General features: G+C 40.0%; 2 protein-coding genes across 5 annotated transcripts in view; one reads left to right on the top strand and one right to left on the bottom strand.

Annotated features, from left to right (window-relative positions):
- Nucleotides 1-3,985, top strand: part of b3galt1b (UDP-Gal:betaGlcNAc beta 1,3-galactosyltransferase, polypeptide 1b) — a 45,426-nt gene extending 41,441 nt beyond the window's left edge. For all 4 annotated transcript variants that reach the window (XM_079358087.1, XM_079358086.1, XM_079358089.1 and 1 more), the window contains one exon: nucleotides 878-3,985. In XM_079358087.1, coding sequence (XP_079214213.1) covers nucleotides 1,113-2,099 — 987 coding nt within the window. In that variant the 5' untranslated portion in view covers nucleotides 878-1,112 and the 3' untranslated portion in view covers nucleotides 2,100-3,985. The remainder of the gene's footprint in view (nucleotides 1-877) is intronic.
- A 1,049-nt stretch (nucleotides 3,986-5,034) lies between these two features.
- stk39 (serine threonine kinase 39) lies at nucleotides 5,035-26,056 on the bottom strand. Its single transcript, XM_079358084.1, has 18 exons — nucleotides 25,642-26,056; nucleotides 23,887-23,999; nucleotides 23,601-23,709; nucleotides 22,783-22,921; nucleotides 22,375-22,430; nucleotides 21,969-22,078; nucleotides 21,664-21,765; nucleotides 21,142-21,275; nucleotides 20,967-21,015; nucleotides 20,163-20,228; nucleotides 16,741-16,863; nucleotides 15,674-15,703; nucleotides 15,244-15,300; nucleotides 14,493-14,554; nucleotides 8,907-8,959; nucleotides 8,657-8,725; nucleotides 8,150-8,214; nucleotides 5,035-6,244 (listed from the first exon to the last, which is right to left on the bottom strand). The coding sequence occupies exons 1-18, from the start codon at nucleotides 25,745-25,747 to the stop codon at nucleotides 6,170-6,172; spliced, it is 1,518 nt and encodes a 505-aa protein (XP_079214210.1). The 5' UTR covers nucleotides 25,748-26,056; the 3' UTR covers nucleotides 5,035-6,169.
- Nucleotides 26,057-26,962: the final 906 nt, after the last annotated feature.

The following is a 26,962-nucleotide window of genomic DNA, read 5'->3' as shown; positions in this document are numbered from 1 at the left end:
AGTCTTCCGTACACAATAAAATGAAGAATAACAGCATTAGTAAGAAAGTTCCGGGCCACTTATCTGCTTTGTTCTGTTTCAGACAGTAAACAGTAAAAGTACAGCGAAAGATTTAAAAAAAAAAAAAAAAAAAAGTTTCCTATATTCAAAAGCAACAAAAGTCCAGCACATGTGACAGATCAGCCTTAACAAAGAAGAAGCCATTGTTTTCAAAGCATCCTTTGTAGTTGAAGGCATGATTCTCAGTCTGAGTGTACCTTATGGGTATAGACCAGCAATTAATTGCAGTCTTTCTTAAAATTGACTTCAAATTATGACATAACAGCTGAAATTCAAACCAGCGGCTTTGAAGATGTAAATGTAGAGTCGTATTGTACCATGGCCATTTCCCTGAGTACATTGTCAGATATGTCTCGTCTGAATGAAAAGAAAAAGTCACTGAGAGCTTCAAAGGGAGGCATCTGTGATCTTCCATTTCAGTGTCCACACTGCAGAGACTTGCCAAATTGCTGTCACAGCTGAGTAAAAGGCAGACAGGAGAGCAGGTCAACATTAAAAAATCACCCCAAGGAGAAGGCTTATCATGGCACATTGTTCCTTTGTGCCACCATATCACACCGTCATGCTGAGAGCTGCCAAACCCCACAGCTCCTTTGAGCCACACAACAAAGACAGCATGTATAGTTGTTGTATTTGTTGGGGGTTTTGTTTGCATTAGGACTGAGTTAAAATTCTCTTTTAAACGTCCTCACTTTATTGGATGAAGGAAAACAAAGCCCTGGTTCCTCTCGTGATTTATTTTAAAAAATCTATGTTAAAGGCATGCCTGACAGATGTATTTCTCTTAACACTACCTTTCTCTTTCTGTCTCTTTCAGATTTAAATGGAGAAGCAGCTGTGTCACCAAGATAAATTGGACCTCCGTATGATTTTAAAGTGCTTTGCATTAAAACGCAAACAGCACCACTTCTCACAAAAGTAATCCATATCTGACAATTAATGTCAAACTGCCCGCTGAAGCAGCTTCATGCTGCGTTGCTGGGTGGAACATGGCTTACGGAGAGAAAGCCTTATAAGATCCTGCTCATCACAATACACCTTCATGCAGCATAATGCCTTCAAAAGTGTCATGTTTGTACTTGTTGACAGTGGTATGCTGGGCAAGCGCGTTGTGGTACTTGAGCATATCTCGACCGAACCCCACCTACGTCGGCCACACCTCGATGCCTTTACGTAAGACTGTGAAGGCCCCCAAAAACCTCACCTTCACCAACATTCGCACCCGCTCCCTCAACCCACATGCCTTCGAGTTCGTCATCAGTGAGCCGAAGAAGTGCGAGAGCGTCACGCCCTTCCTCGTCATCCTCATCAGTACCACGCACAAGGAGTTCGACGCGCGGCAGGCCATCAGGGAGACCTGGGGGGACGAGAGCACCTATGCCGACATCAGCATCCTCACCATCTTTCTGCTGGGCAAGAACACCGACCCCATCCTCAACCAGATGGTGGAGCAAGAGAGTCAGATCTTTCATGACATTGTGGTGGAGGACTTCATCGATTCTTACCACAACCTTACCTTAAAGACCATGATGGGGATGCGCTGGATCGCCACTTTCTGCCCCAAAGCGCAGTACGTCATGAAAACAGACAGCGACATCTTTGTCAACATGGACAATCTGATCTACAAGCTCCTGAAGCCGACCACCAAGCCAAAAAGGAGATATTTCACTGGCTATGTTATAAACGGGGGCCCCATTAGAGACATGCGCAGTAAATGGTACATGTCCAGGGACTTGTATCCTGACAGTAGATACCCGCCTTTCTGCTCGGGCACGGGCTACGTGTTCTCAGCAGATGTAGCGGAGCTCATCTACAAGACTTCTTTGCACACAAGACTGTTGCACCTGGAGGATGTGTATGTGGGGCTCTGTTTACGAAAGCTGGGTATACACCCGTATCAGAACAGCGGGTTTAATCACTGGAAGATGGCCTACAGTCTGTGCAGGTACAGGCGAGTTATCACCGTGCACCAGATCTCCCCGGAGGAGATGCACCGCATTTGGAACGATATGTCGAGCAAGAAGCACCTGAGATGTTAGAGGATTTGAGGACCTCTGAACAAAAAAAAACTTTAACTCTTTTATTTTGCCTTTTCTCTACTCTCAAATGTCACCACACTTAGTAATGTAAAACATTGAGGGCTGCTGCAAGTTTCTATTTCACATGGACTGTATAAACAGATGGACTACATGTTTCTAGCTCCTCTCAATTTACAAAATGAAGCCAAAATTTACTGCCATATTGTGCTGATGACAGGGTTTTTTTTTTAGTGAGAGACTGTACCGTAACGGTTGTTGTGGATTTGACACCCCTCCCATGACCCAAAACTTGTTAAATGTAAGCTAGTGATAGAGATTATTTAGGCCTTGATAGTCTACAGCAGAACCGACATGAATGGTTTTAGAGAATTGAATGACTGTAGTAAGTCTTAGTTTCACTCCTCTTGTTGTTTTTCCCTCTAGTCTAGACTGTTCTCTCGTGCCACACAGCACACTGCAGGAGCTGAATTTTGTGAATCGTGAACCTACACCTCCCTTTATACAACATCATAGAACAAATGAAAACTAAAAATCAGGCGGATTACACTTGCACATCAATGACAGAAACCATGTTTGAGAAACTCTAATAGAAGTGTATTTTATTTTGATAGTTTGCCTCCTGACCCGTTAACATATATGACCTTTACTGCTGGTGGGATCAAGGTATTTTGGCTTCACTTTTCAAGGAGCTGTCATGCCGTCACTCTTTTTATACACTCTGCTATTTCATGACAGCTTTTTCTTTGACTTCCATGCGTGTCTATCTCTGCTGAGTACACCTGACGATTGTTAACGCCTGCATGAGGCTTGTAAAGAGTGTATTCTCGTGCATAATTCCAATGTGGTGTTGTTACTGAGAGTCATTTTTTTTTCTTCAGCGACTCAAATCCAAACAAAATATTCTTCGAAAAGCATCAACTCCAGCAGTGTCAAACATTATGATATGCGGCCTAACATGGATTGACTGAACTTGGTTCAAGCCCTAAACCCTGAAAACCTTTTGTCCTGTAAAAGTGACCTTGAGGAAGACACTGAATCTGTCCAGCTGCTGACTCAGCACCCTGATCCTCTCTGCAAGAGTGCAAGCCCAAAGGGAATATCTGATGGAATCAATAAGGTATTAAATTACTGTAATACATTTAAATAGGTTTCCATTTAAAACGTGTAAAGAAGTTCAAGAAGTGTTGCAGTACAATGATGATGCACATTTAAGGGTATCAACAGACCAGGTTGTTTGTACAGATACAATTCAATCTATGCTAAAGCTGCTATTCCCTTATGATATAAAATGAGCTGCACTTCTCTAGCATTAGCCACATTGAAGCCACACAGCTGAATTTGCTGGAAGATCTCATGTCCTTATGAATTTGGATAATGTTTTTGTTTACACACATTTCATTTCATTGCCTTTGAATACTGTTTTTTGTTCTTGCTGCATTTTTTTCTTTAAGGTAATTGTGTATCTAAGCTACCAGCTCCTTATTACTCCAGCTGCTGCTCTCTGTTGTGTAGGCAGTAATTCAGCATCTATTTCAGATCATCAACTCCTCCACAAATCAAGAGGAATGCAGCATCACATCCTGCAGGTTTTGAGTTTACATCGCTAAGACCTTTACAGACAGGTTGTATTATCATATGTAGCTTTGCAGTGTTCACGGCTGACGCGCTGCTACTGACATCGTGGGAAGAAACGTCGTGTGTCTCAGAAAATGTGGCTTGCGCGGCCAAATGTTCTTGACTTTGTTTTTTCAAAAGTTTTGTATTATAAGCTAATGTGACATTAACTGTGAAAGCATCTATCCCGCAAGGGGTTGTTGTTATATATTGTATGTTTTTTATATTAAAGAACAAATACTTGAATTATTAAAGTTATTCAACTGCTTTGACCTTTGTGCCTGACGTTTGGAGTGATTTGTTAAAAGTTTGTAGAGGGCTCACTTTGGTTTGTGTTTTCAAGTCATGACTTTGGACATAAAGATGGGGGGTCCTTCACTGCGGTGGCTTCGTGATTGATATAAATGATCAAGCCTGAGGAATAAAAGAAAACGTGTCACATACTGATCATATTTTGCAACTTTTCTGAAAGAGTTAACCCTGAAATAAAGCTCGAACGCTGGTCAAAAGCAAATAATCCACACTTTTTAAATAATAGCAATTCTTTATTGTTGCTCCTCATCAGAAATTTGACATCAGCTGATTACAGAGAGAACAGGGGATAATATGCTGAAATGGTTTACATACTGTACATAAAAAAAACACAATAAATTATCTCATAATAATAACTTTATTAGAAGTTAATATTTACCATCTTAATACTTGAAAATAATTAAGCGCTACTGGACTTGTTTGGACAAACAGATGGCTCGTCACTCTTACAATAGTTGCCTTTTGGTTTCATCCTCAGATGCATTGTCATACAGTACATTTTAGAAACAACTATTTTTTTTTTTTTTGGACAAAAAGGTTTTGTAGTGCAGCAGGACAGAGCGAGAAAATGAAACTCTTGTTGTTTGTGTTCATTAATCTGGCCACTGAATACAACCAGAGCAGAATACAGGGCCGCAGGTTTTGATTGTTTGATTTGTTAAGGGGTTAAGCATCTGCTTGTACTGTGCACACACTCATCCCAAAAGTGCATTGTAGCTTGTCTCTTTAAGTCAACATACTTTAACTGTATCTTAGCTGGAGTTATACGTTTGTGAAATGGTCATCAGCAGGTCCGCTCTTTGGGTGGTCTTGCTCATTCACTACTTTCTTAGGCACAGAGAAAAATTAACAAGGCACCTCTAACTTTTTGAAGCATTAGCACTGTCGAGAGCAGCAAATTATACACAGTAGCATTCAGGTCTCATTTTGTTGTTATTTTTTTCTTCTATACAATCAAGCTAATGGTCCCCGTCTGGTCAATGTAAAAAAAGGTCTTGACACAGAAATATGGTTTCTTTTAGACATTCATTACGTTGTTGTGAAAATGTGCTTTTTCCCAATAAATTAAGTGAATCTTACATTCTGACAAAGACCGCAGGGGGGGTTGGTGAGATGCAAAAGAAAGAAACATTTTTCACTGTGGCAACACCAAAGCATGAAAGAACAAAATAAAATACCATCTCATTTCCATAACAACAAAAACTTAAAGGTGGAGTCAGTAGCTCTTTCTGTATAGACTAGAAAAGTCATGCTGATCAGTCATCACTTATGGGCCTCCATACTGCTGATAACTGCGTCTGCACCGACCCTGTCCTCTGGCTGGCTTGTTTCGGTTGACTCTGGTTTTGTTTGTACTCCCTCCAGAGAATGACACTCACAAAGGTGAGTTTTAGGAGAGGACACAATTAAGCGATTCGACGCCATTCAGACCAGCTAATGGTACAGACGTGGACGTAGCAGCAAAGAAGTGAAAATGTAATCATAGTGATGCGTAACACCAACTGGATAAAGCTCTGTCTGAAACAGTTTGAACCTTGGGCTAGCTTTTTTCCCGCGGGCTGCTTTCTTTTGGACAGGCAGGTGGTTACCTTGTGCTAACATGCGGTAGCTTGCAGTGTGGGTAGAAGTCAAAGCTCTGCAGTGATTGTACACTTCAAAGGGGCGATGAGCCCAGGAAGTTTGAATACTGCAAAAGAAGCTGCAATGAATATTTCTACTGACTCTACTGTACCTTTAAGTGATTGTAGAGTAGAAATTAAAAAAAAAAGGTTATGTGTAACACAAAAACATAAAGAGGAAGAAAATATATTAAAACATTCAAAGCTACATCGTAATCTCCTCCTGTCACCACCTGAGTACATCTTTAGATTCCTGGGCTGTATCCTGATCCCTGTTTGTGCGCTGGGCGGTGGAATGTTGGAAATAGGTCAAAAATCAGGGAACAGTGAGTGATAAGGAGGTGTAGGCAGGGCGGTGGCAGAGCTTGGCGTCAGGGGAAGGTGTGAAGGAGTGAAAGGAGGAGGGGGAGTACATTTTCAGGGGGTGTGTTGGGAAAGAAGTTTCAGGAAGTGTTGTTGTGTTCCTCAGTCTGTCTGCCCTGAACTGTCTCCCCCGGCTCACCTGCTTCAGGAGTGAAGAGAACATCAGCTAACACTCAGCTGTGCAAATCCGATCAGCTTCACCGCATCCGGGATCTCTGTGTCATCGCAGCTGGAAGCCTGCATGAGGGGAAAGACAGCGGGGCGGTTTCACATCATGACACTCTCAATCTACAGTAAAATCACAACTAATCCTGCTAAAATCAGACATCAGATTAATGAGGGCTTTAAAATACTGAAAGTTAGTAAGATGGCTGTTTAAAAAAAATAGTTTTTTTAAACAGCATATGTCATTATTCAACATATTTTTCTGTCATAAATATCGACAGTGTTGTTAAAAAACTATTAAAATATAAATAACTACACAGCTGCTCTGGCTCGCTTCATCTGCCATTACCACAAACAGAACAAAGGCAGTTTATTTCACTCAATCCCAAGTAAACTGTCCTGCTGTTATACGTAAATACTCAAGAGAACCAACTTTGCATTAATCCTCAGTTGAAAATGTAGGTATTTGTTAATGTTTTAAGGGGGTTATCATTACCTTGAAACCATAAAAAAATCGGAATCTATTTTGCATCCAGTGAAATGTTTTAGCAAAACTCTGAAATTTCAATGCCCCAGCATGATGCGCAGTGGCTAAGCTACAGTAGCTAGCACTTCTGGGTTGTTTAAATGTTCGAACATTTAGCATTGGCTTCTATAAATCTCATTATGAGTGAGTCACATCTGGCCAACATCCAATCTGAATGTATATGCACTCCCTGTGCTGCTGTTTATCAGGTCACAGTATTATGTAAGCTATTATAAAACCCATTTGGGATCAATGGATGCAAAGCCGGGTCTTATTGCCCAATATCTGTGCCCAATCGAAAAAGCCCCCGCAGCCAGAACACCAACATGTGTGAAAAGAAGAGGCTTTTGTAGTATCATGGTTATGGCCCAGGACTTTGGAATCTGTCATTTTTTTAAACCATGGTTGTAATTCTAAGGTATGCTTATAATGTTTGAGTCTTCATTTCTATTCCCATTTACAATAGATCAATAGTCCAGCCCCTCATCAGGTCTAGTCTTAAAGTGCCACCATAAATAGTCTACATAAAGTGTCAGGGTTATTATTCCCATTATCTTGGCTTTGCGACGTCTCAGCTACTTTTCGTTCAGAAACACACAGTGAGCGTTTTGCACCAGCTGCAGCAGAGCAGAGCTATCATGTGGAAATCAAAGTATATATCTGCGTGTTGTTGTTTCCAGCACTGCCCTCACTGTGCGTCTCTCTAGAGATCGCTCCACCTGCAACACTGACGAGCTGCTGATAAGGCAAACAGAACAGAAAGGTCACTTTGAGAAGCACAGTGACCCACAGCACAGATGTTGTTTACCCACAACTACAGAAAGGTCAATTCATTTATGTATTTTCTGTTAACTGCAGAAGGACAGACTTATGTCTTCTAACAAATGTCCCCTTTTCTCCAAAAGTGCAACGATGATGACTCGAAAAAGTGTAACATATGCTAGTGTACGCAGTAAAAACAGTGAGTGAAACGCGTAAATTGTGGATCAAGGAATATAATAAATCTAATTTAATGTATAATAATTACAGGATGACTAACCAGCAGAATGAAAGAATTCTGCTTTTGGCTGAAAATTAAATTTTTACCCTAAAACAGTTTGTTCATACCCGTTTTTTTTTTTATCAATATCCAAACACGCAATGTTTATTTTGCAAATAAAGTTTATCCTGTTTGATGTTGCTTTTTTATAGATAAGAAATGTGACCACTATTACTAGTTAACTGTTTTTGCATGTAAGTGATGAACAGATTGTTTATCAGTTTAAAATCATAAAGGGTAATAATCACTGTCTGTTTGTGAATTGATTTTCGAGTCCACTGTTTCCTCCACAGGCACACGTCCTCCTCTTGTTGAAGCACTTTGACCCTTTCTGCTGTTTACAGCTGGACGTTTGGCAGCCGGGGGAAAACTCGTGAGGGTGTCACCACCCATCATTCATGTGGGAACTCACCAACTTAAAGGTCAACACTTTGTAGGTAGCTGGGTCATCTACAATCTTCTGAAGGTTAGCAGCAACTGTATTTGAAGGGGGCACACAACAAACGTTCAAAATAGAAAACAGCCGTGGTATTGTGGACAAAAACGTGACAGAACAAAGAGAAGTAAGAAAACAAAGATGCTTCGAAAACGCTTCACATCATTTTTGACACCATTTTTATTTATCCAGGCACACCCACTGATAACCGCTCCAAGACCCACTTTTGGGTCCCGACCCACCACCAAGACTATAGTTCATTTCTTATTTCTTGAAATTACATCATTTATGAATTGGTGCTATAAAAATAAGGATTGATTGACTGAATCTATTGATTCATTTCAAAATGAGAAGCAATTTACTTCAACACAAACTCCACATTCAAACTCTCTCAAAGACGTCTCGAGTTACATGGGCTGGGAAAAACATGTTTTTGAGACAACACCTGTACAATTTTATAAAATCAAAAAAGTGAAGCATTACCTATAACAACATCGTGCCCGTGGACCAGACCGGCAGAAAACAGTTCCTGGGAAACGCCATCGGCCGTGTCTTATGAGAGAATAATACGACAAATATTGGGCCTGCAACATTCCACTTAGCAGGTAATTGTTTGAGATATTGAATTAGATACTGTCAGGAACACAAACACAGCCATTAGCTGTTACACACAGCAACCCACAGTGCCTGAAGATGTTATCACATTTCAAATCCATATACCCAGAGCTCTTACCTCTCCCAGGAGTGAATTCAAACCGGATGTCATTCAGCTCCTTTTTGGAGTTCCTGTAAGGAGAGAGAAGAGTCGGGATTGTCAGAGAAGCACCTGGAATGTGATTTCTTTTTAAATGTGTTGTAGCTCGGACTGCTGCAGTCTTTGCATGGACACAAATGAGATTTTAAATTCCAACAAGCTTTTTCTGTTTGAATAAAAGTTCAAACTAAATAAAAAAATGACCTGACAGGCACTCGAAATCGAGTCTGGAGCATAAACTTTATAAACAGAAGTAAATGAATCATCCAGATCTGAAAGGTACGGTCAATGTCTGAGTGCCTTAAACCTGCAGAGAGAGATTTACTCAAAGTCTGAGTTATGTTGGCTTTAAACAAAGATTTTACTTGATTTACAACCTCATTATACACTTTTCTAACAAGTAAAAAGGACGATAAAGCAGGGTAGACTTTGGGGTGAGACGAGCTCCGACCACAGCAGCCAATCAGGGTGTTTGTCCCAATATAGTGGTTGTTGTCTGTCAATGCTCTCTCCTAATTCACAATCTCTGCTGTTTTAATGAATTAATACTCAGGACTTATTTCACATCACACATCATAATTGCGATCCTTCATTTTATACAATTATAAACCCCTTTGTACCGGGCAACTAATGTTGCTTTGCACAGTTTACGTTGAACAAATCGTGCAGCGCACTCACAGCAAATGTACTGCAGCAATGACTGAACAAACCATCGAGATTATGAAGAGGACATGCCTCAGTAATATTAAACATGTAACAACTGCTTTTCTAAACACACTGTACATCCACTGCTTGACATTTCCCTGTAACGTAACTGTAACTTTGAGGGGGTTTAAGTCGCTCACCCCAGGCTGCAAAAAGAACCCCCACACCTTTCTTGATTTTTAATATTTATTCACCCCCCCCTACCCCCCCCCCCACTCCCCAACAACTTTACAGAATCAACCTGCATTCATTTGCATCCCGAGCATTAAATCTGTCTTTCAAATTGTCACAGTGCAGAAGCCAGTCTCTGAAAATAGCAGAACATCTCAGTCCCACCCAAAGTGCAGCGAGTGAAGATTAATTTGGTTTGTAGTCGAGTTGAATAAATCACACAGCCAGACCTCATTTCAAATGAGATTAGAGCCATAATTCAACACACATAACCAGAGACATATCTGCAATGAGTTTGTTCGAATAAAGTCTTTGCCAAACGGTGGGAGCGACGATATAATATCAACCGAGCTGCGAGTAACTTTTTTTCATTTTAAAGAGTTACGCTTTAAAGAGAAATAAAAACAATAAACACAGTAACTCTGGTGGAGCAGATGGATGTAAACAAGAACTCGACTCCCAGCAGTGGAGCAGAGAGCGTACAGCCTGGGAGAGCCAACATGTATGTCAGAGGATCACAACTGTAAACCCCGCACAAATAGATCATTCCTTGTGTTGAGAAAGCATTCTGTCAGACACATGAGGCCATTTGGGAGACGAAAGCAGACTGAACGCTGTCATGACGTGTGGGAATTACAGCTCCTTTTTAAAAACCAGTCTGAACATTTATACTTTCCACAGTTCAACAGCAGTAAAATTAGCATTTAACCCAGCAGGCTTTTTGTTTTTGACACATTGTTGACTTCCATACGTGAGGTGACTGTGTAATCACACGAGACAAAAGCAGGTATACAGCATGGCACATCATAAAAAGCTCAGTGTCATTTCCAGTGGGCTGAATTATGTTAGACTGTTCTTTCATTTGAAAATGGCAAATGGACTTGGACTTGTGTGGTGCTTTTTTGACTTCTGACCAATCAAAATGCTTTTACTCTTTACCCATTCACACACTGAGCTGCAGTCGCTTTTATAAAGGGGCGGCAGTAGCTCAGTCCGTAGGGACTTGGGTTGGGAACCGGAGGGTTGCCTGCCCAAGTCCTGATGCGGACTAAAATATGGAAGTTGGTCTGGTAGCTGGAGAGGTGCCAGGTCACTTCACGAGCAGTGCCAAGTTGCCCTTGAGCAAGGCACCGACACCCCCCCCCCCAGCTCAGGGGGCGCTTCCAGTGGAGGGCAGGATGCATGTCCCCAGATCCTGCTTGTGCATGTGTGTGATTCAGGCCTGTGTTTGAGAAACATGTTTCTAAAATAACCGAGTGCAACCTTTTTATAAAGTATACAAAATTAAAAATTCCAAACAATGTAGAAAATTACTTTAAACATGCCATAAACATGCCTAAAATAGTGTTTGTCTTCTAAGAAATGTACAGGAAAATGTGCATTTTTTATAAGAGTTCAGCACACTAAAAAAACACGTCCAACAAGTAGAAGCCAAACTGTGTTAAGACTTTTCACTTTTGCACAAAGTTTATTTTTATATACAACATAATATAGTGTATGTCTCACTTAGAAGGCGGCAATCCATATATTGTTAAAAACATTCAACATTTTAGTTAATCTATTATATGTTGTGGGGAATCTACTTTTATTACTTCTAAAGGAACCCAAAGATCATATCACATGGCTGAATGCAAATAACAGAAAAGATCTCCACTAACCACTTGTAAAAAATGAGATCTAGCTTTCAAACCGTGACCTGTAAAATGCTGTGACGAACCCTTGATCTGGTAACGTTTCATTTCAAGGCTCTATGATTTCTCAGAGGATTTCTTCTAATGATATTCAAGAACATTCCTGGGAAAGACGTGAACCACAGCACGGGTTATTAATCATAGGAATATGCTGCGTTTGCACCCTTAATTAATTTCTTCATTTTCATTTACTGCCAACCTTGTTGTGTCAGTGAACAGCAGATCAGCTGAACATGCAAAATATTGTTCTGGAATTATGGACCCATCAAATTGATTGAGCGTGAGCAATACCTGCTGTAGTGACGGGCCTGCTGTGATTAATTTGTCTCTAAAAACTGACAGCACGACATGAAAAAGCTTAACCCAACTTCAGGACAGGTGGTGACATAACAGGCGGCGCTATTGTCTCCGGCTTATTAATAAGATGTTTCAGAAGCTACTCTGATATTTGTCAACTCTTTGTTACCCTCTCGAAAGAAGAACAGAGGGAAATGTCACCTCCACGCTGAGCTGTTCAATGAAATCAATCTGCTTCTGAGCTATTTTTGCTGTTTAAGCTCCAGTGACATTGCACCATCATTATGCAAGTCTGAACTTCCCCTTCAAGCTGCTGACGAAGCTATTCTCAGGACACCTCGGTGCCTTTGTTGGGGAAAAAAAAAAAGAAGAAAGAAAGAAATAAAAAAGATTGAATGAGTTCCAAACAAAATGTTGACAAAAATCCAATCACGCTGCTGCTTTTCCCTCATCTCTACTTCTGTGGGGATCATATTTCCATAAACTCCTTCTAATGGGCTGAACTCTCTTATTAGTTGAGGGAGGAAAGCAATTAGCAGTTTATATTTTGCCCTCTCAAATACATGAACTTCTATTTCTCTCGGGCAGGACGTTACATTTTCTATTCTATGGATACATTGAATGTATGTAAGTACAGTACTGACCTGGAAGTGACCACAAAGAAAACACATTCAGTTTGCACTTCCACTGAGGCCGATATCTAAACAAACTCATCTACTTCAGAAGAAGAAGAGGAAGATTTACTTTATTGATCCCCGAAGGGAAATTAGGTTTTCACACTGTGAATCCTGCAACACACACATATGATATATACAGTACACGTGCACAAACAGGATCCTATGGACATGCACTAATGGAGAGATGTCAGAGTGAGGCCTCCGGCAGGCGTTCCTGAGCTGGTTGGGAGGGGGGAGGGGGGTTCGGTGCCTAGCTCAAGGGCACCTTGGCAGTGCGCAGATGGTGATCTGGCACCTTTCCAGCTACCAGACCGATTTCCAGATTTTTTTTCACATCGGGACTCAAACAGGAGACCCAAGACCCTGAGCTCCAGCCGGCCCCTTACACTCATATTCTAGATACATCTCTCACTTACTACTCACAGTCACATTATTTGTAACCATGACTGAATCTCGTTCTGCTCGCCAGAACATCGGAAAAGATCAAAAGATGTGATTTTTTTTACCAGCTCATGTGATGATTCACTTTGAAATGTACCAGGCAAATCCTCTATGGCAGTCACATAAGGTCTATTTTCTTACAGCAAACAGTTGACTCCTCTTAATCTTCACACGAAAACGCCCTCTCAGAAAAAGCTACGTAATTCAGAAAAAGCTTTTAATTCAGAAAAACATGAGCCTTTCAGATGGATACAGATTAATCAAACACAAAGGATGTGCCTTTAAATATGAAATATTGTATTCTGTCACATGGTCTATTCTACTTTAGGGCATTGTAAGTAGAATACAAAAGCTCCGATGCATCCAGTCATACATACAATGTATATGAAATGCTTGGTAATCCAGCAGACAGGCGTGCTTCACTATTAAAGGCGGCCTTGTCTTTTCAGAACACAAATGCCATCAAGCTTCATGGACTTAGATCTTAGAAGAGCGTCCATCACAAGTCTGCATCTCTAATGCTGAATATTTTTATCAGACAAACCAGAGAGATGATCCGACAGCCTAATGGCCAGATCCCATTAACCGCAGTGAACGCAGAACTCTGCTGTGACACATCTTAAGAAGACGTCAGGATGACAGCATGCCTTAAATCAGAGCGCTGATAAAGAAGTGAATGCTGTCTGCCTCCACCTGTATGCTTCTTGTTCCTTAATATCTACAGATTTGTAAAACATGATTAAAGACAGGCTAAACTTGTCGAACAGAGGAACCAAAAAGGCCCAGACTTTTGACATTGCCAATTTATTTTCACCAGGTTACATTTAAAACTCTTTATCAGCAAACAAATAGCCAGCCTTCTCCTGTAACTTTTACACCATTTTTTATTTTTTTTTATTTTTTTTTTAGATGAAGCCGAGAATGAAATGGCTTGCTGTGCTGTGCTGGATGCCTGGGGAGGGACCTTCAGATGTCTGTTCCACTAAGAGCCGGCTCTGTGAGCAGCTCATCAGGGAGCTACAAGCAGACCTTTGAATGTCCAAAAATGCACCATTGTCTGTCTGGGCTGCACCCTCCAAAATTGTCATTTCTCTATCTCTGTTGGTGATTCTAAAGAATGGAGAGTCTGCATTGTGAGGCATTCCTTGTATTCTCTCTTTGCACATGTTCAAGTGAAAAAAAATAAAAAGATTTTTAGTTGTTTGTTTTTTTTTTCACATCGCTCCAGGCTGAGTCACAAGCTTTAATTTTTTCCAATCAAAAAATACTCTAACAAGGGTGCAGTGAAATCAAGGGAGCAGACTGTGGAGCACAGCCAAAGAACCAATGAAGTGTGACTCGCTCCATATGATACGACCGCTGAGACTAAAGGGATATGAAAAGATCCAAAGCGGAGAGAGATCTCCTCTGCAGCACGCAATGATCATTACGCCTATTAGACGCCTGCATGTTTAGGACAAAGTTAAAATACCCTGCAGCATTTTTAAAGCTAAATTTTTAAGACAACCACACGTGATAATCTTTTTTTAATCAGCAAAGAATCTGTCCATGATCGAGAAGAAAAAAAAAGACACCCGTCTTACCTTAGCCGTAGTACCATGTTTACAGCACCTGGAATATAGGGCGCATCCTCATATGGTTCAACCTGCAGGACACAAAACTCTGATGATTACACATCACACACACTCTAATAGACTTGGAGACGACCTGAACACAATGTTTTTGTGTGGAAAAAAAAAATCTTAAGCTAGATAGCCATTTTTTGTTCTGGTTGAATAACTTCAAGATGAAGAAATAGTCCAAAAAATAAAACACTATTGTGGGCACACGCTCACACACTATGTTTCTAACGTATGCTGCAAGGAAAGTTGTATGGGAAAAGAAAGGGAACAATACATAAAGGTATATTATGTAAGCTATTATCATTACTTTTTGACATACAGGCTCTTTGTGTGGCAAATAATGGACATCTGTCAAAGCGAAATCCTAACTGTAGCACAGGACTACACCTCAGACTGCACTGGCTCATTTTTAAAATGACAATAGACTTAGAAAATGGGTTGCAATGGCGCTGAGTCTTTAGATGAGATACACCCAAGCACTGAGCTGGCACCGTCAGGCAGACAGCCATTTACTCTGAGTTATTACCACTGAGAGCATCCCGACAGGAGACACACATTCACACATGTAGACAGGCAGAGACGCACACATACACGCACACACACACACACACACACACACTTACAACACACACACACACACACACACAGATAATCAGTGTGGAATCAAGGTCATTGAATCATGACAAATTAGAGCTGCTTCTGAATCCCTCACCTGGGGATGCTGAATAGACAAGCCTTCAATAGGGACATTGTTAGCGTTCTCCTCATTCTAGGGGGAACAGAATGAGAGGCAGAATCGTGCAAATGCTGTTACATACTCAGGACTCGCGTTATCAAGACAACAAAGGATCCTCAATTTGAAACAATCAATTAGTAGCGATTTCCTGCCTCGTCATACAGATTTAAAACCGGTGCTTTGCTGCTTTTGATTAAACTCCCCAAAACATGTTTGGAGACATAAACTGATTGAGTTCATGATTCATACCTAAAGAATAAATGTAATTACATTTGCTAAAAAAAAAAATATGTTATCAAATGATACAGCAGCAAACAAGATCCAGCATATTTGTCGATGTCATAAAGATGTTTATAATTATGATTGCATTTTAAAAGTCGGTGCACGAGAGGAGCAGCTGACTTACATCTTTGGCCTCATCTTTGACCCTTCGTGACTGGAGGGAAAAATCAGACATACATTAATATTCTTTAAAAACACAGAAAATAACAATCATACATTTTCAGTTTTCCCCTGAAAGTTTTGAAGGCGTTCGCACATCCAACTTTGTCATGAAGTGGGATGGCAAACTATCACTGAAAAAGAAACTCTGTGAACACAACTGACAAACTGTTCAGAGGGACTGAAACGTTGTGATTTTTTCTAATAAATTGGTACTCGATACTTAGCGAGAGAATTGTGCGGGATTCTTTTTTTTTTTTTTCAAGTGATAGTTTTTGTTGTCAAAAAAATGTGATAAACGTCCCCATATATTTTGTGTTGATAGATTGTATCTCCGTTTCTCCATCTGTCCGTGTGTGCAGTCCAAACTGAATGTATTCTTTCATAACAGACCAGCCGCACACACCTTCACAAAACCAAGCAACAACAAAAATCCAGAACAAGCCGTAGATCAATAACAGGAAACTAAAAAACACACTCATAAAAATACTATCTGCACAGCTTAAGTCCTAAATCATGACTTTTGGTAACGTATTAGTTATTGCATCATACATTAAAGCGGGGTATCTTTATCAAAGGGCTCTTTGATCATGGCTGTCTACTTCCTCCTGCCTCCAATTCTTGCACCTATCTTCCAGCTCATTACAGCAACCTCATGACAGGCTCGCTCCGAGATAAACCATCTGCTACCCCCCCCCCCCCCCCCCCCAAAAAAAAAAAAGGAAACGGGAAAAGAACTGACTGAACAGTGAGGGAAGGAGTGTGCAGGGTCAGAGACGGAGGGGAAGTATCAGAAGAGTTAAATCTGCAGGTTAGACATGACAAGCAGCTATAATGACCAACATCTCTGTAGCTCAGAGTTTGAATTGAACGATTGAATTTTTTTTAACTACAAATTAAGCTGAATCAAAACAAAAGAGAGTTGATGACATCTACATTCTCTCTGACTAACATATATGTACTTTGGGATAAAAATGAAGAATCATGAGTCAATAAACTTTTCTTTTACTGGTCTTTCAAGGTCTCACCTACCCTGCCCTGATTCACCGCTGCCTTGCCTTCCTCACTGCCTTCGTCCAGCTCGTCATCACTCCACTCCCAGTCTCCATCCTCCGTCTTGTGCAGGTGACCACTGGAGCCCGGGACCCTCCTCACCTGAACCACGACAACACACAGTGAGTAGACTTTATCTAAATGACATCATTCAGTGAACTCATACATCTTGATACTGATTCATTCATTCAGTCCCAGCTGCAGAGATGTAATAAACAAACCACATTTAAGGTACACAAAGTGTTAAATGTTCAATTCAGTTTTTAGTTTTCAGTTTTTTAACATAATTTTGCCCCCGAGGCTAAATTCAAAATTGTGTAATTGTGTTTGGTATGGTCGCTTATCACTGCCGATCTAACAAAGGAGAATGATTATTCTTGTTTTCATGAACTATTATTGAACATATCTAACATAAAACATATTACTATATATGTTCATTACTATGTATACATATACATATGTACATGTACATATATACATAAACTATTATAGATTGAAGTGTTTAGTCTATTAAACATTACCAGACACTTTTGCACTCTGTTTATTTTAAAGATATTTCTTGTTGGTAATAATTTAAACATGTTAATGTGTAGTTTTTATCTGCCTAAATGTAGTTTAAAAAAAAAATTGCTTTAACATTGTATTTACATTAAAAGTAACTATTCTATAAGCATAATGTTTAAACATCATTTCGCGTCAGTGGTCATAGGACCGCCCTTAGAAGCAGCATTACAAAGCAGGTCATTAGAGCAATTATTCCTAAAGACTCTGATTGATAACATTTCCAACAATCTGTGGAGCGTGTAAGTCAAGCAACACGTCTCCTGTGCGGCAGTGTTGGGAGGTTATTCAACAGAACACTGTCTGTAAGCCACCAACTCCAGGTTCATAGAAATTCTCCAGGTTCAGACAAGGTCGTAGTCAAAGAAAAAAAAAAGAAAAAAAGAAAAACCCTTCTGGTTAGAGTCTTGTTTTTTTTTTGTTTTTTTTAAAGATTTGTTTTTGGCCTTTTTGCCTTTAATGATAGAGGGAGGAAAGTGGATAGAGTCGGGAGAGACATGCGGGAGATGGGCCACAGGCCGGACGCGAGCCCGGGCCGCCCGCGCACGAGGGCTGAGCCTCAATACGTGGGGTCGCGCGCACTGCCGCTGCGCCACCGGCGACCCCAGAGTCTTGTTTTTATTTGAAATGCCAACCCTGCTCAGAAATGAACCCAGATCAATAGACCCAGCAGCCGAGCATGAACAGCTCACTGACCTTCACCCAGAAAAAAAAAGAACAACCACTATATGCATTTCACAAAATGCATATGAATATATATTTGAACAGAATCATCCTTACATAAAAGCATTTCCAAGATTTCTTGAAAAATGATATAAGACATTGCAGGGGATCCACCTGACACACATTTCGGTCAAATATCCTGTCGAATCAGGTCTTCTGAAAGTCTCCATGCAGTAGTCACATTTGTGCGGTGGATCATGCATTAATATCAGTCTTATTATGTTTGGATCAAGAACCACATGGCTTTTATGCCACTGTTGTCTACTCTCAAACAATAACGCCTCTAGTGAGTATCATTAGGAGACTTTATTGTGGGTGTCAGGGCGCCCTCTGCTGGTTACAAGACTCGCATGTCCTAAAAGTTATCTGCACCTCTCTGGATGTTTTCTCTTTTCCTCTCAAGTTTTAGATATGACATAAAGTGCGCCGTTTTCTTTTTGTAAATTAATAGACTTTCCTCTAGCCCTCACATTCTTCTTTTGAGGAAATTATTCTCCCCCTTTTCATGAGCTATTCATTTAAATGTGCTTTCTTGGTGACAGCTGACCGGATTATCTGCCATCGCCTTTTCATTCACTGTGCTCAAGGAGAGGTGAGGTCCAATCCTAAACCCATATGAAGAGTCGGGTTTCTTAAGAGTCTCATCTCATCTCTAAAAAGCAGTACTGTGCTTGTTTCCTGGGAGCAGGAGTGCCCGACTACAGAAAACCAGACAGAGGACAGAAAAAGAACACCAATGATCAGAGGAACAAAAGGGCAGAGGGAATAAGGTCAAGATGTTCAAGGTGGTCCTGTTTGAAGATAAGCTGAACAGGGAGGTTTGAACTAGACTCCATCCTAAAAGCACTCCTTGGGTCACAAAATCCAGAGATGATATGGTTTGTCTGTAGATACTGTTTGCTGAGTTGACGATGTAATTAAGAATTCAATCATTTAACTGTGGGTGTTTTGTTGCACACAGGTGATATTTCTCTACTGGCTGAATCAGAGGACGATCTACAGACTATGTTCAATTTATTAAAGACCTGGTGTTACAGACATTTTTTTTACAGAAACCCGAGTAAAAGACAAATCATTCATATCCGACAAAAGGCTCTTCCAAGAAGTCAGAAGATTTGGACATTTGGGAATAAGACATAAGAATACACATCCGAGTTTGAATATTTGGAATTTGCATTCGATTCATGTAAGCTCGCAGAGGAATTTCATAAGTGCAAATAAATGTTCAGTGAATATTTTACACTTTAAGAAGGACTGAAAAAAAAAACATGTAGTAATTACAGTATGTGCTCACAGATTCCATTCTGTAAAATTATACCAATGTTTTACATGAACTCTTCTATTATTTGTTTCACGGAGGACTGCAATCAAAAGTGTGAATTGATCAAATAAATGGTGGTTTATGCACCGTACTGACAAGCTTCATTTTGAAAATCCAATCCTTTGAATTTGTTGTTAAGACTGCTAGATGCCTGTGGTCACCTTATGAACCATCAACAAACCTCAACACCATTACACCTCTGTCCTTATTGACACTCTGCCCTGTCCGTGCGTAATGTTAACGTCATACACTGTAACAGCCCTGCTATCCACTATGCCCTCCATTTACTCCCATCCAGTCAGTGAATTTCCACCCCTCCGCCCGGCCACTCTGCCTCCCGGCGATGGCCCTCTGTTCTCATTTCTGTCCTGGCCATTCAAGCAGAGTGTTATATGAAACCAATATCAGCTGTGCCTGAAACTGCACTTCCTCTCTGTAAACGGTGGCCAGTGGGCAACAGAGCAAGCACACTTAATGATAATGCGCTCCCTTCTTTTAAAAAACTCTGCCCATCTTTAATCTGCAGCGTACAAACAGCTCTGACGCTGGACGTCCGTACATAGATGCTGCCCGTCTTTGAGCAGCTTTGGCCCATATTTTTACATAATCTACACAACAGTATGGGCGTAAAGTGTTTGAGGCGTTACAGAGAGTCAGAGTGCGTATCTTGTGTTGACTGTAAATGCAACGCTCTGGTGGAGTGAAAGACTTCAGTCGATCCCAGTACACTGTCATAATTTGTTCATGTTTAGTCAATAGCTGCGCTATTTTACAGGGAATGTTTGTGTCAACATACCTTCTTCGCTCTCTGGGAAATCTTTGGTGCACGACACAAAAGCTTTTCGACCAAATGTTCTCTGTTCTGCATGACAAAAATCACAACACCAAAGTGTGATTAATAAACAGAATGAAATGATGGATGACTTTAATCAAAACTGAATGATGAGTCATGAGCATCGTAAGTAGGCTATGTTTAAATGGCTAAGAGGAGGGTTAGTTGTAAACGATGTAGAAATGGTAGTCAAAGTCAAATAGTAATTAAAAGTTGTTTTTTTAAATTATGTTTTGAGAGTGTTAAAGTTAAAAGTAGGACTAAACCATTTTGAATGGGATCAGCATTTTGAGTCTCCACTGCTTGGTCCCATTCATAACGTTGACATCATACAAACTCTGCTAATAGTTGATCCAAATAATCCCTCTTTTGTGTTGCAGATACTCAGATCAGCTTTTTAACAGCTCCCCCCCATCTGAACGACTTCATCATCATCTTACAGTATAACATTATGTCATGCTGTAATACATGTGTTACATGAGTAATGTAAAACAGGACACATTCAACAGTCAAATATCTAGAAAGTAACCAGCGTTGTGTTGAAGTAGATCAACTCCAAGTACTTTCTCAGTATTTGGATCTAAATCTAGCTTTTATCATAAATGTACACAGCGTGGCTTAAACACATTTAAACAATGCACAGCCAGTTATATGTCATGGTGGAATCTTAAACAGTGCATTGTTTGATTTACTGAAGATTAAAACCAGACTAAACATTATCTAAAAAAATATCATGGTTGGTGAAACACTTGAGATTGAATCAAATACCTTGGCCTTTTGGAAGAATTTACACTTTAAAAGCTCTGCAGCGGTAGGCCTAGAAAAAAGAAAGTACATTTGTTGGAAAACAATGAAGCAGAGAGTTAACTGAATTACTTGATGCTGCATTGCATCATCTCTTTGTACTTTATGTATACGCTAGGTATATGACTGGGCTGCTAACCGTTTGGCAGGATCCTTCTGAAGGCACATGGTTATTAGTTTTCTGAACGATTTGCCATATTTTTTTAGCACTTCTTTGTCCTCTACACCCGTCTCGAGAGTGGGCGGATCATTCTGTAGGGTAAGCATTAAAACCTAAAAAGAAAAATGGGAGAAAAAAAAAATGGTCAGGAGAACCACCTTCACAATTCAGCAGAAGACAGACAGGGAAAAGAAACTCAAAGCAGGAAACAGTTTGAAGAGAAAAGCGTTTATGGAAAGTAAAGCCACAGCTCAGAGTAAAAGGTTCCCTGTTTACTAATCATTTGGTTTCTAATTTCGGAAAAAGCACATTTTTTCTCGCAGATGTTGAAACTTCACAGAGACACAACGGTTCAGGACAGAGTTTAGAGTTTACTGGCAGTGCTTGCTTTTTTTTTTTACTTTGAAAGTTCTGGTAAAAAAACTAAGAAGAAGTAGTTGTTATTGTCACTCTACTGATCAACAGTTTAACAGCTACAAATAAAGCATAGAGAAGACTTGCCTTCATGGGAGGGTAGCGGTGATATGGTGCTGATCCTGTTGCTAACTCTATGGCTGTTATTCCAAAACTCCATATATCTGCTTTGAAGTCATAGCCTCGAACCTGTGCAAGAAAGAAACCATCAGAAGTTAAATGAAGTCTCTGGGGTTTTAATGTAAGTCAGGATTAAAGAAATCTCCTAACAGCATCACATGTTCATGAAGTCGAAGAAGAAGCTATCTCTGGCAGACACTTTTAGAATAAGATATGACGAACTAGGTGTCACCTGCAACTGCTTCTTTGTACATAATAAGAAAAAGACTCACTTGTTCCATCACCTCTGGCGCCATCCAGCACGGTGTGCCCACGAAGGTTTTTCGTACTTTGTTTCTCGTCATGTCGCCCCCGGTGGCTAGAAATGCACTCACTCCAAAATCTGGACAGAAAAATCCCAAACAGAGTGAATCTAAAGTTCAGTGATAAACGCCCTCCCTCACACGGGAGGACTCACATCACATTAAGAGGGAGCATTTATTCAATATCAGATGTTACGCTGTTGCATTTTTCCTATATTCACAACTCCAGACATATGATCAGTCTCAGATTATTCTGTTTTAATGAACGAGTACAATCCATTTCATCATGCAGTTACTCATGCTTTCAGTTTGAATCAATCAAATAAAAAGGTGTGTGGCTCTGTATGAGGTGTCCAACAGGAGTTTTCCAACCCACCTGCAATCTGAACAGATCCATCTTCTCCGAGTAGTATGTTTCCAGCTTTCACATCCCTGAGGTCAACAAATCACAAACACAGTCACACAACAAAGTCACGTGGCTGCCCCACATGACTTTGTGTGCATTGATTCTGTCCATGAAAACGGGTCAGATAGACCACCACCATCTGGCACAGTGCCCAAGGGGCAGAGAGTGGGGACTGCAATGTAAGTCCGCCTCTCAGTGACCTTGAAAAGCAGAACACATCTACTACTACAGTTTGTGAATAAAGTTACATAACTTTTTTAAAACTCTCTGTAGAACAGTCTGCAGAGGAGATTCAACTCTCAAACTAAGCAATGAAAAAAATACAATACAAACAGCAAACTTTGAAAAATGAACAAGTCAAACAGCCTGAAGTGTTACCTGTGAATCTGTCCATTTCTGTGCAGGTAGTCCAGGCCCTCTAAGACTTCTTTTAGTATAGTAGCAATGATAGGCTCATCGAGAGCTCGATTTTTCTCCTCCTCTTTGTTTGTGTGCTTTATTATATCCAGCATAGAGCCTAAAAATACACAGTAAAAGAACCATTAAGTCCTTCAGTTAATTTTTCACATTTTAATGAGAATCCCACCCCCAAAATAACAGCAGCGTTCATTTCATGATTAATATCTATGAGTGGCAGCAAATCCTTTCAGTGTATGTTAATTGCTTGTTATCTTTAAAACAGTGCAGGGAAATTAAAAATGTGGGTTGTCCTTCTGTGAAAACAGCCATAAAGAATGTGCAAAGGGACATCATCAGCGCAAATGGGTTCTTTACCATGACATATAACAGATCTTTTTCTTCTGGCTCTATAGAACTGCGATAAAGCCAGTTTAAAAGTAAATAGTTCTGGGTGGGATGATCTGATGTTTAGAAATGTATGTCTTATTTCTATTTACATCTTTGTGTAATGGTTGCATTAACGTTGTCAATAACAGTATATCCAGTGTAGAGCTTGATTAATATATAGTGGGGTGCTGATATTATCCTGACCCATACAGCTCCATCTTAAATAATTTGTGTATGTGTCTGGAGCATGCTTTCACCGCAAGATCATTAGCATCCTGATTATCTTTTCTTTTCTTTTTCTATAGTACAAGTCCATTAAAACAGATGTAAATGGTAACTAGTAATCAACAGATTAAAGTCACAACATGTATGATGATGCCTGGGTGTGTAGGATGAACGCTGGAGCTCACCTCCACTCAGAAGCTTCATAACTAACCAAAGTTCATCCTTCACTACAAAGGAGGTGTAGTAGGTGACCACATTGGGATGGTTGCACTGGCTCATTGCTTGGATTTCTTTCTATTGAAATGGTGAAAAACAGAATATAGCATGTGAATATATTCAAGTCAAACTTTACATGTGTCTTTTTTAAACCTAGAATAATTCTCTTTTTTTACAGGGGGGAGGCAGCTTCAGACACTGCTATAGAATACCTCTCTCCACTGAGAAAAATAAGCCCTTTTTTAATGTACTCACCAAAAGCTCGTCCATGCTGGTCTGGCATTTTTCTAGGTTTATTCTCTTTATGGCAACGCGCTCCTGTCTGGGGGTACAGAGGGCTGCCTGTACCACAGCTGTGGCCCCGCTACCTGGAATCACAGCCACAACAGAGAAATCACAAAGTGCAGAGGAGGAAAAGAGGGACACACATAGCTCACAAAAAAAGAAGAAAAAAAATCTCTCTGTGGAGGTCATGGTATACATCTGCTTCACAGTTTTTTTTGTCCTTTTTTTCATTTTCATCCTGTGTGTCTGCAGACTGAAACATTTGACTCACGCAATAAAATCAACTGGCTTTGACTACAGCTTTTTTTTTTTTCTCAACGTGATGGGTTGTTTACTTGGCTTGTTAGAAATCAAGCCATGCTGGAGTAGTAGTTGTTCACACCTACAAGCTGTGACACACAGCATATTGCCTGCCAACTGCTAGCAGCAGATAAGGCAAAAGAGAAAACGCAAGAGATGTGACTGCTCACCATTTGATTAAGAGAACAGAGAGGGGGGTCTCCCTTATTCACCGCAGTCAGCAGCAAACAGCTGTGGAGCTATTTCTTATCATTAGTGATATGACCTGTGAGCTCATCTGCACAGTTCATGCACTTGCCAAAAATATTTAAAAACATCCTCTGGCTCTTTGTTGGTTCATTTGAGATTTTCATTGTTTTCATTTATAGCAAACTGAATGTTTTCTAACGGCACAAAAATTGATCCTTTTTCTGAAGTTTTCCCCAGTACAGAAAAGTAAAACTACAGCAGGAAAGTAATATGTTTCAAATGCTAGTCCTCCACTTTACAGCAGGTGTAACCAATGTTCTCTCCAGTGAAAAAAAACACATAAACAATTTCTTGAATTGCCTCCCGGGACAAATACAGTTTTTTAATTGATTTGAAAACTTACTGGGTATAAAATGTATAGAAAAAGGGAAGTTACATTTAATAAATTGTTTTTTCGCTGACGATTTAAAACGGCACCTTATGAATAGGTAAGCCTTTGTCAGCTCAATGTCATATTGTGCACAGAAATGTTGTACTCTAACACGGTGGCACTGACAGCCTATTATAAACTGAACATCTGTGCAGAAAAAAAGGCACTTTTTTTAAAATTACTTTATTTTACCTTATTTTGCAGTTTCACAAAAAGTGTTCAGCCCTTTTTTTTTTTACTTTACAGACTTAATCACTCATATTAGTCAGTTGAAACAAGTTTCTTAAAGCTAAGTTTAGTCTCACTTTTTGTTAACTTAGTTTTAGTGACGATATAGTGTTAACACATATTACCTTTATTGTCATAGCATATTATTAAAAAATAATGACAGCTGCTGTATTATCATAATGTTAAATGCATGTTGTATTTTAATTATTAGTCACTACTGTGAGAGGCTGTTTTACTTTGTTGACATGCCAACACAGATAACTGAACTTTACACGGCATCTGTAATTGTATTAATGGCTAATAAACTGGACACGTGCCATAAACTTATAGCTGTAATACTGAGTAAGGCTCCAAGAGGAAGCGACATTTTCAACCTTGTATAGTAAACCTGCCAAAGACTCAAACCGGTAGTTTCCCTCAATGTGCTTATTGACATCCGCATTGCAAAACATTGCTGGAGGTGTCGGCGACAGAATATGAAAATGCCGGTAGGCCCTCATCGCCATTCAGAGATGATAACCCTCCGCGGCATGCCTTTCCGTGACAATGTAGCGTTCATCACATCTCCGGGTACTAACCTATGACTTCCTGCAGCTCGTACGACTCCCTGGTAATTGGCCAGCTGGTTGTCAACGCTGGTTGCGGATGGTGGACAGGAGCTGGAGATTCGCCTTGATCCGCCATGATGATGATGATGATGATTCTGCGCTAGTCAGCAGCCTCTCTGGAACAGACAGACAGACACGAAGTGAGGGAGAGAGAGAGGCAGACAGACAAATCTGACCTCTCCTCCTCCTCCTCCTCAGTACAAGTGTCAGCTGGCAGAGCAACTACCGCCAGCGATGAGCACAACCCGGAAAATAACGGACCGCACTCATGCGCGCGCACACACCCACGCGCGCTGTAACACTCGCTTTACAACACGAGGGTTCATGTACAAAGGAAGAAATTAACTCAAATCACTATTAATCATTTCAGATGACTACCACCGGCTTTAATCCCTTTAATTTATTTATTGACAAACTGTTGTTTTTAATGTAGCCTATATCTAAACTGTTTAAATTAGCCTTACAATCTGGATGTTTAAAAATAAAAATAAAAAAAAACATCGTGTAAAACGACCTGGCAGCTTTTGGGGTAAAACAGGAACACGTACGTGTGACGATTTCATGTCACATGCAGTCACAACTGAAAGTGGCGTTAACACTGGCCTACTCGCCACTAGAGCGCGCCATGACTTCATTATTCAGTCACCATTGCTTAACACTGACAAGTTGTATTGTTTGACACGAAACATTATTTTTAATTAGGCCCGAAAGACTTCGGCTCGATGATGTTTTAAAGTAATTTGCAACTGTTTTAGTCAGTATAAAGACAAAGATTTTGGAGTGATCTTCAGACCATATTGCACATCCTTCTCTGGTTGATGTGGATGGATAAAATACTCTTACTGACCACTATGCTTGTCACCAGACTTAAATGTTTTAATACACAACATGAACTACTGCACAGAAATTATACCTCATACACGGAACTACTCTGTGGTTGGAAATGTGCACCATTTTTTATAAAGATGTATTGATGTGCTAAATAGAGTCACCAATAAGCATTCCCACATTAATGATAATAATTATAGCAATGTCCTTTTTTGTTGTTTAGGCACTCAACAACTACTGAAAACCTTAATTAGGCCTAGAGTACCCTGTTGCAGGATATATAGGAAAATATTGAGTTTAACTATTATAATAGTTTACTGGTAACATGTTAATGTATTGTTCATTGTATTTTTGTATTATAACAAATATATACTATAAACATAAATAATAGTAAACTATATATATATATATTAAGTTTGTAATCTGTATGCCTTAAAAATAAGAACACTTTGTAACTTCATAA

This window comes from Symphodus melops (genome assembly GCF_947650265.1).
Source record: "Symphodus melops genome assembly, chromosome: 12".
Classification (NCBI taxonomy): Eukaryota; Metazoa; Chordata; class Actinopteri; order Labriformes; family Labridae; genus Symphodus; species Symphodus melops.
This window is presented reverse-complemented; position numbering and strand designations above follow the sequence as displayed.

What these genes read in the sequence shown, in the direction of transcription:
- stk39 (XM_079358084.1), bottom strand. Translation starts at nt 25,747, where the DNA reads ATGGCGGATCAAGGCGAATCTCCAGCTCCTGTCCACCATCCGCAACCA. An exon ending in CAGAAGGATCCTGCCAAACG is followed by an intron (nt 21,016 to 21,141) that starts GTTAGCAGCCCA and finishes TCTTTTTTCTAG; the next exon opens with GCCTACCGCTGCAGAGCTTT. An exon ending in TGTCTATTCAGCATCCCCAG is followed by an intron (nt 14,555 to 15,243) that starts GTGAGGGATTCA and finishes TGTGTCCTGCAG; the next exon opens with GTTGAACCATATGAGGATGC.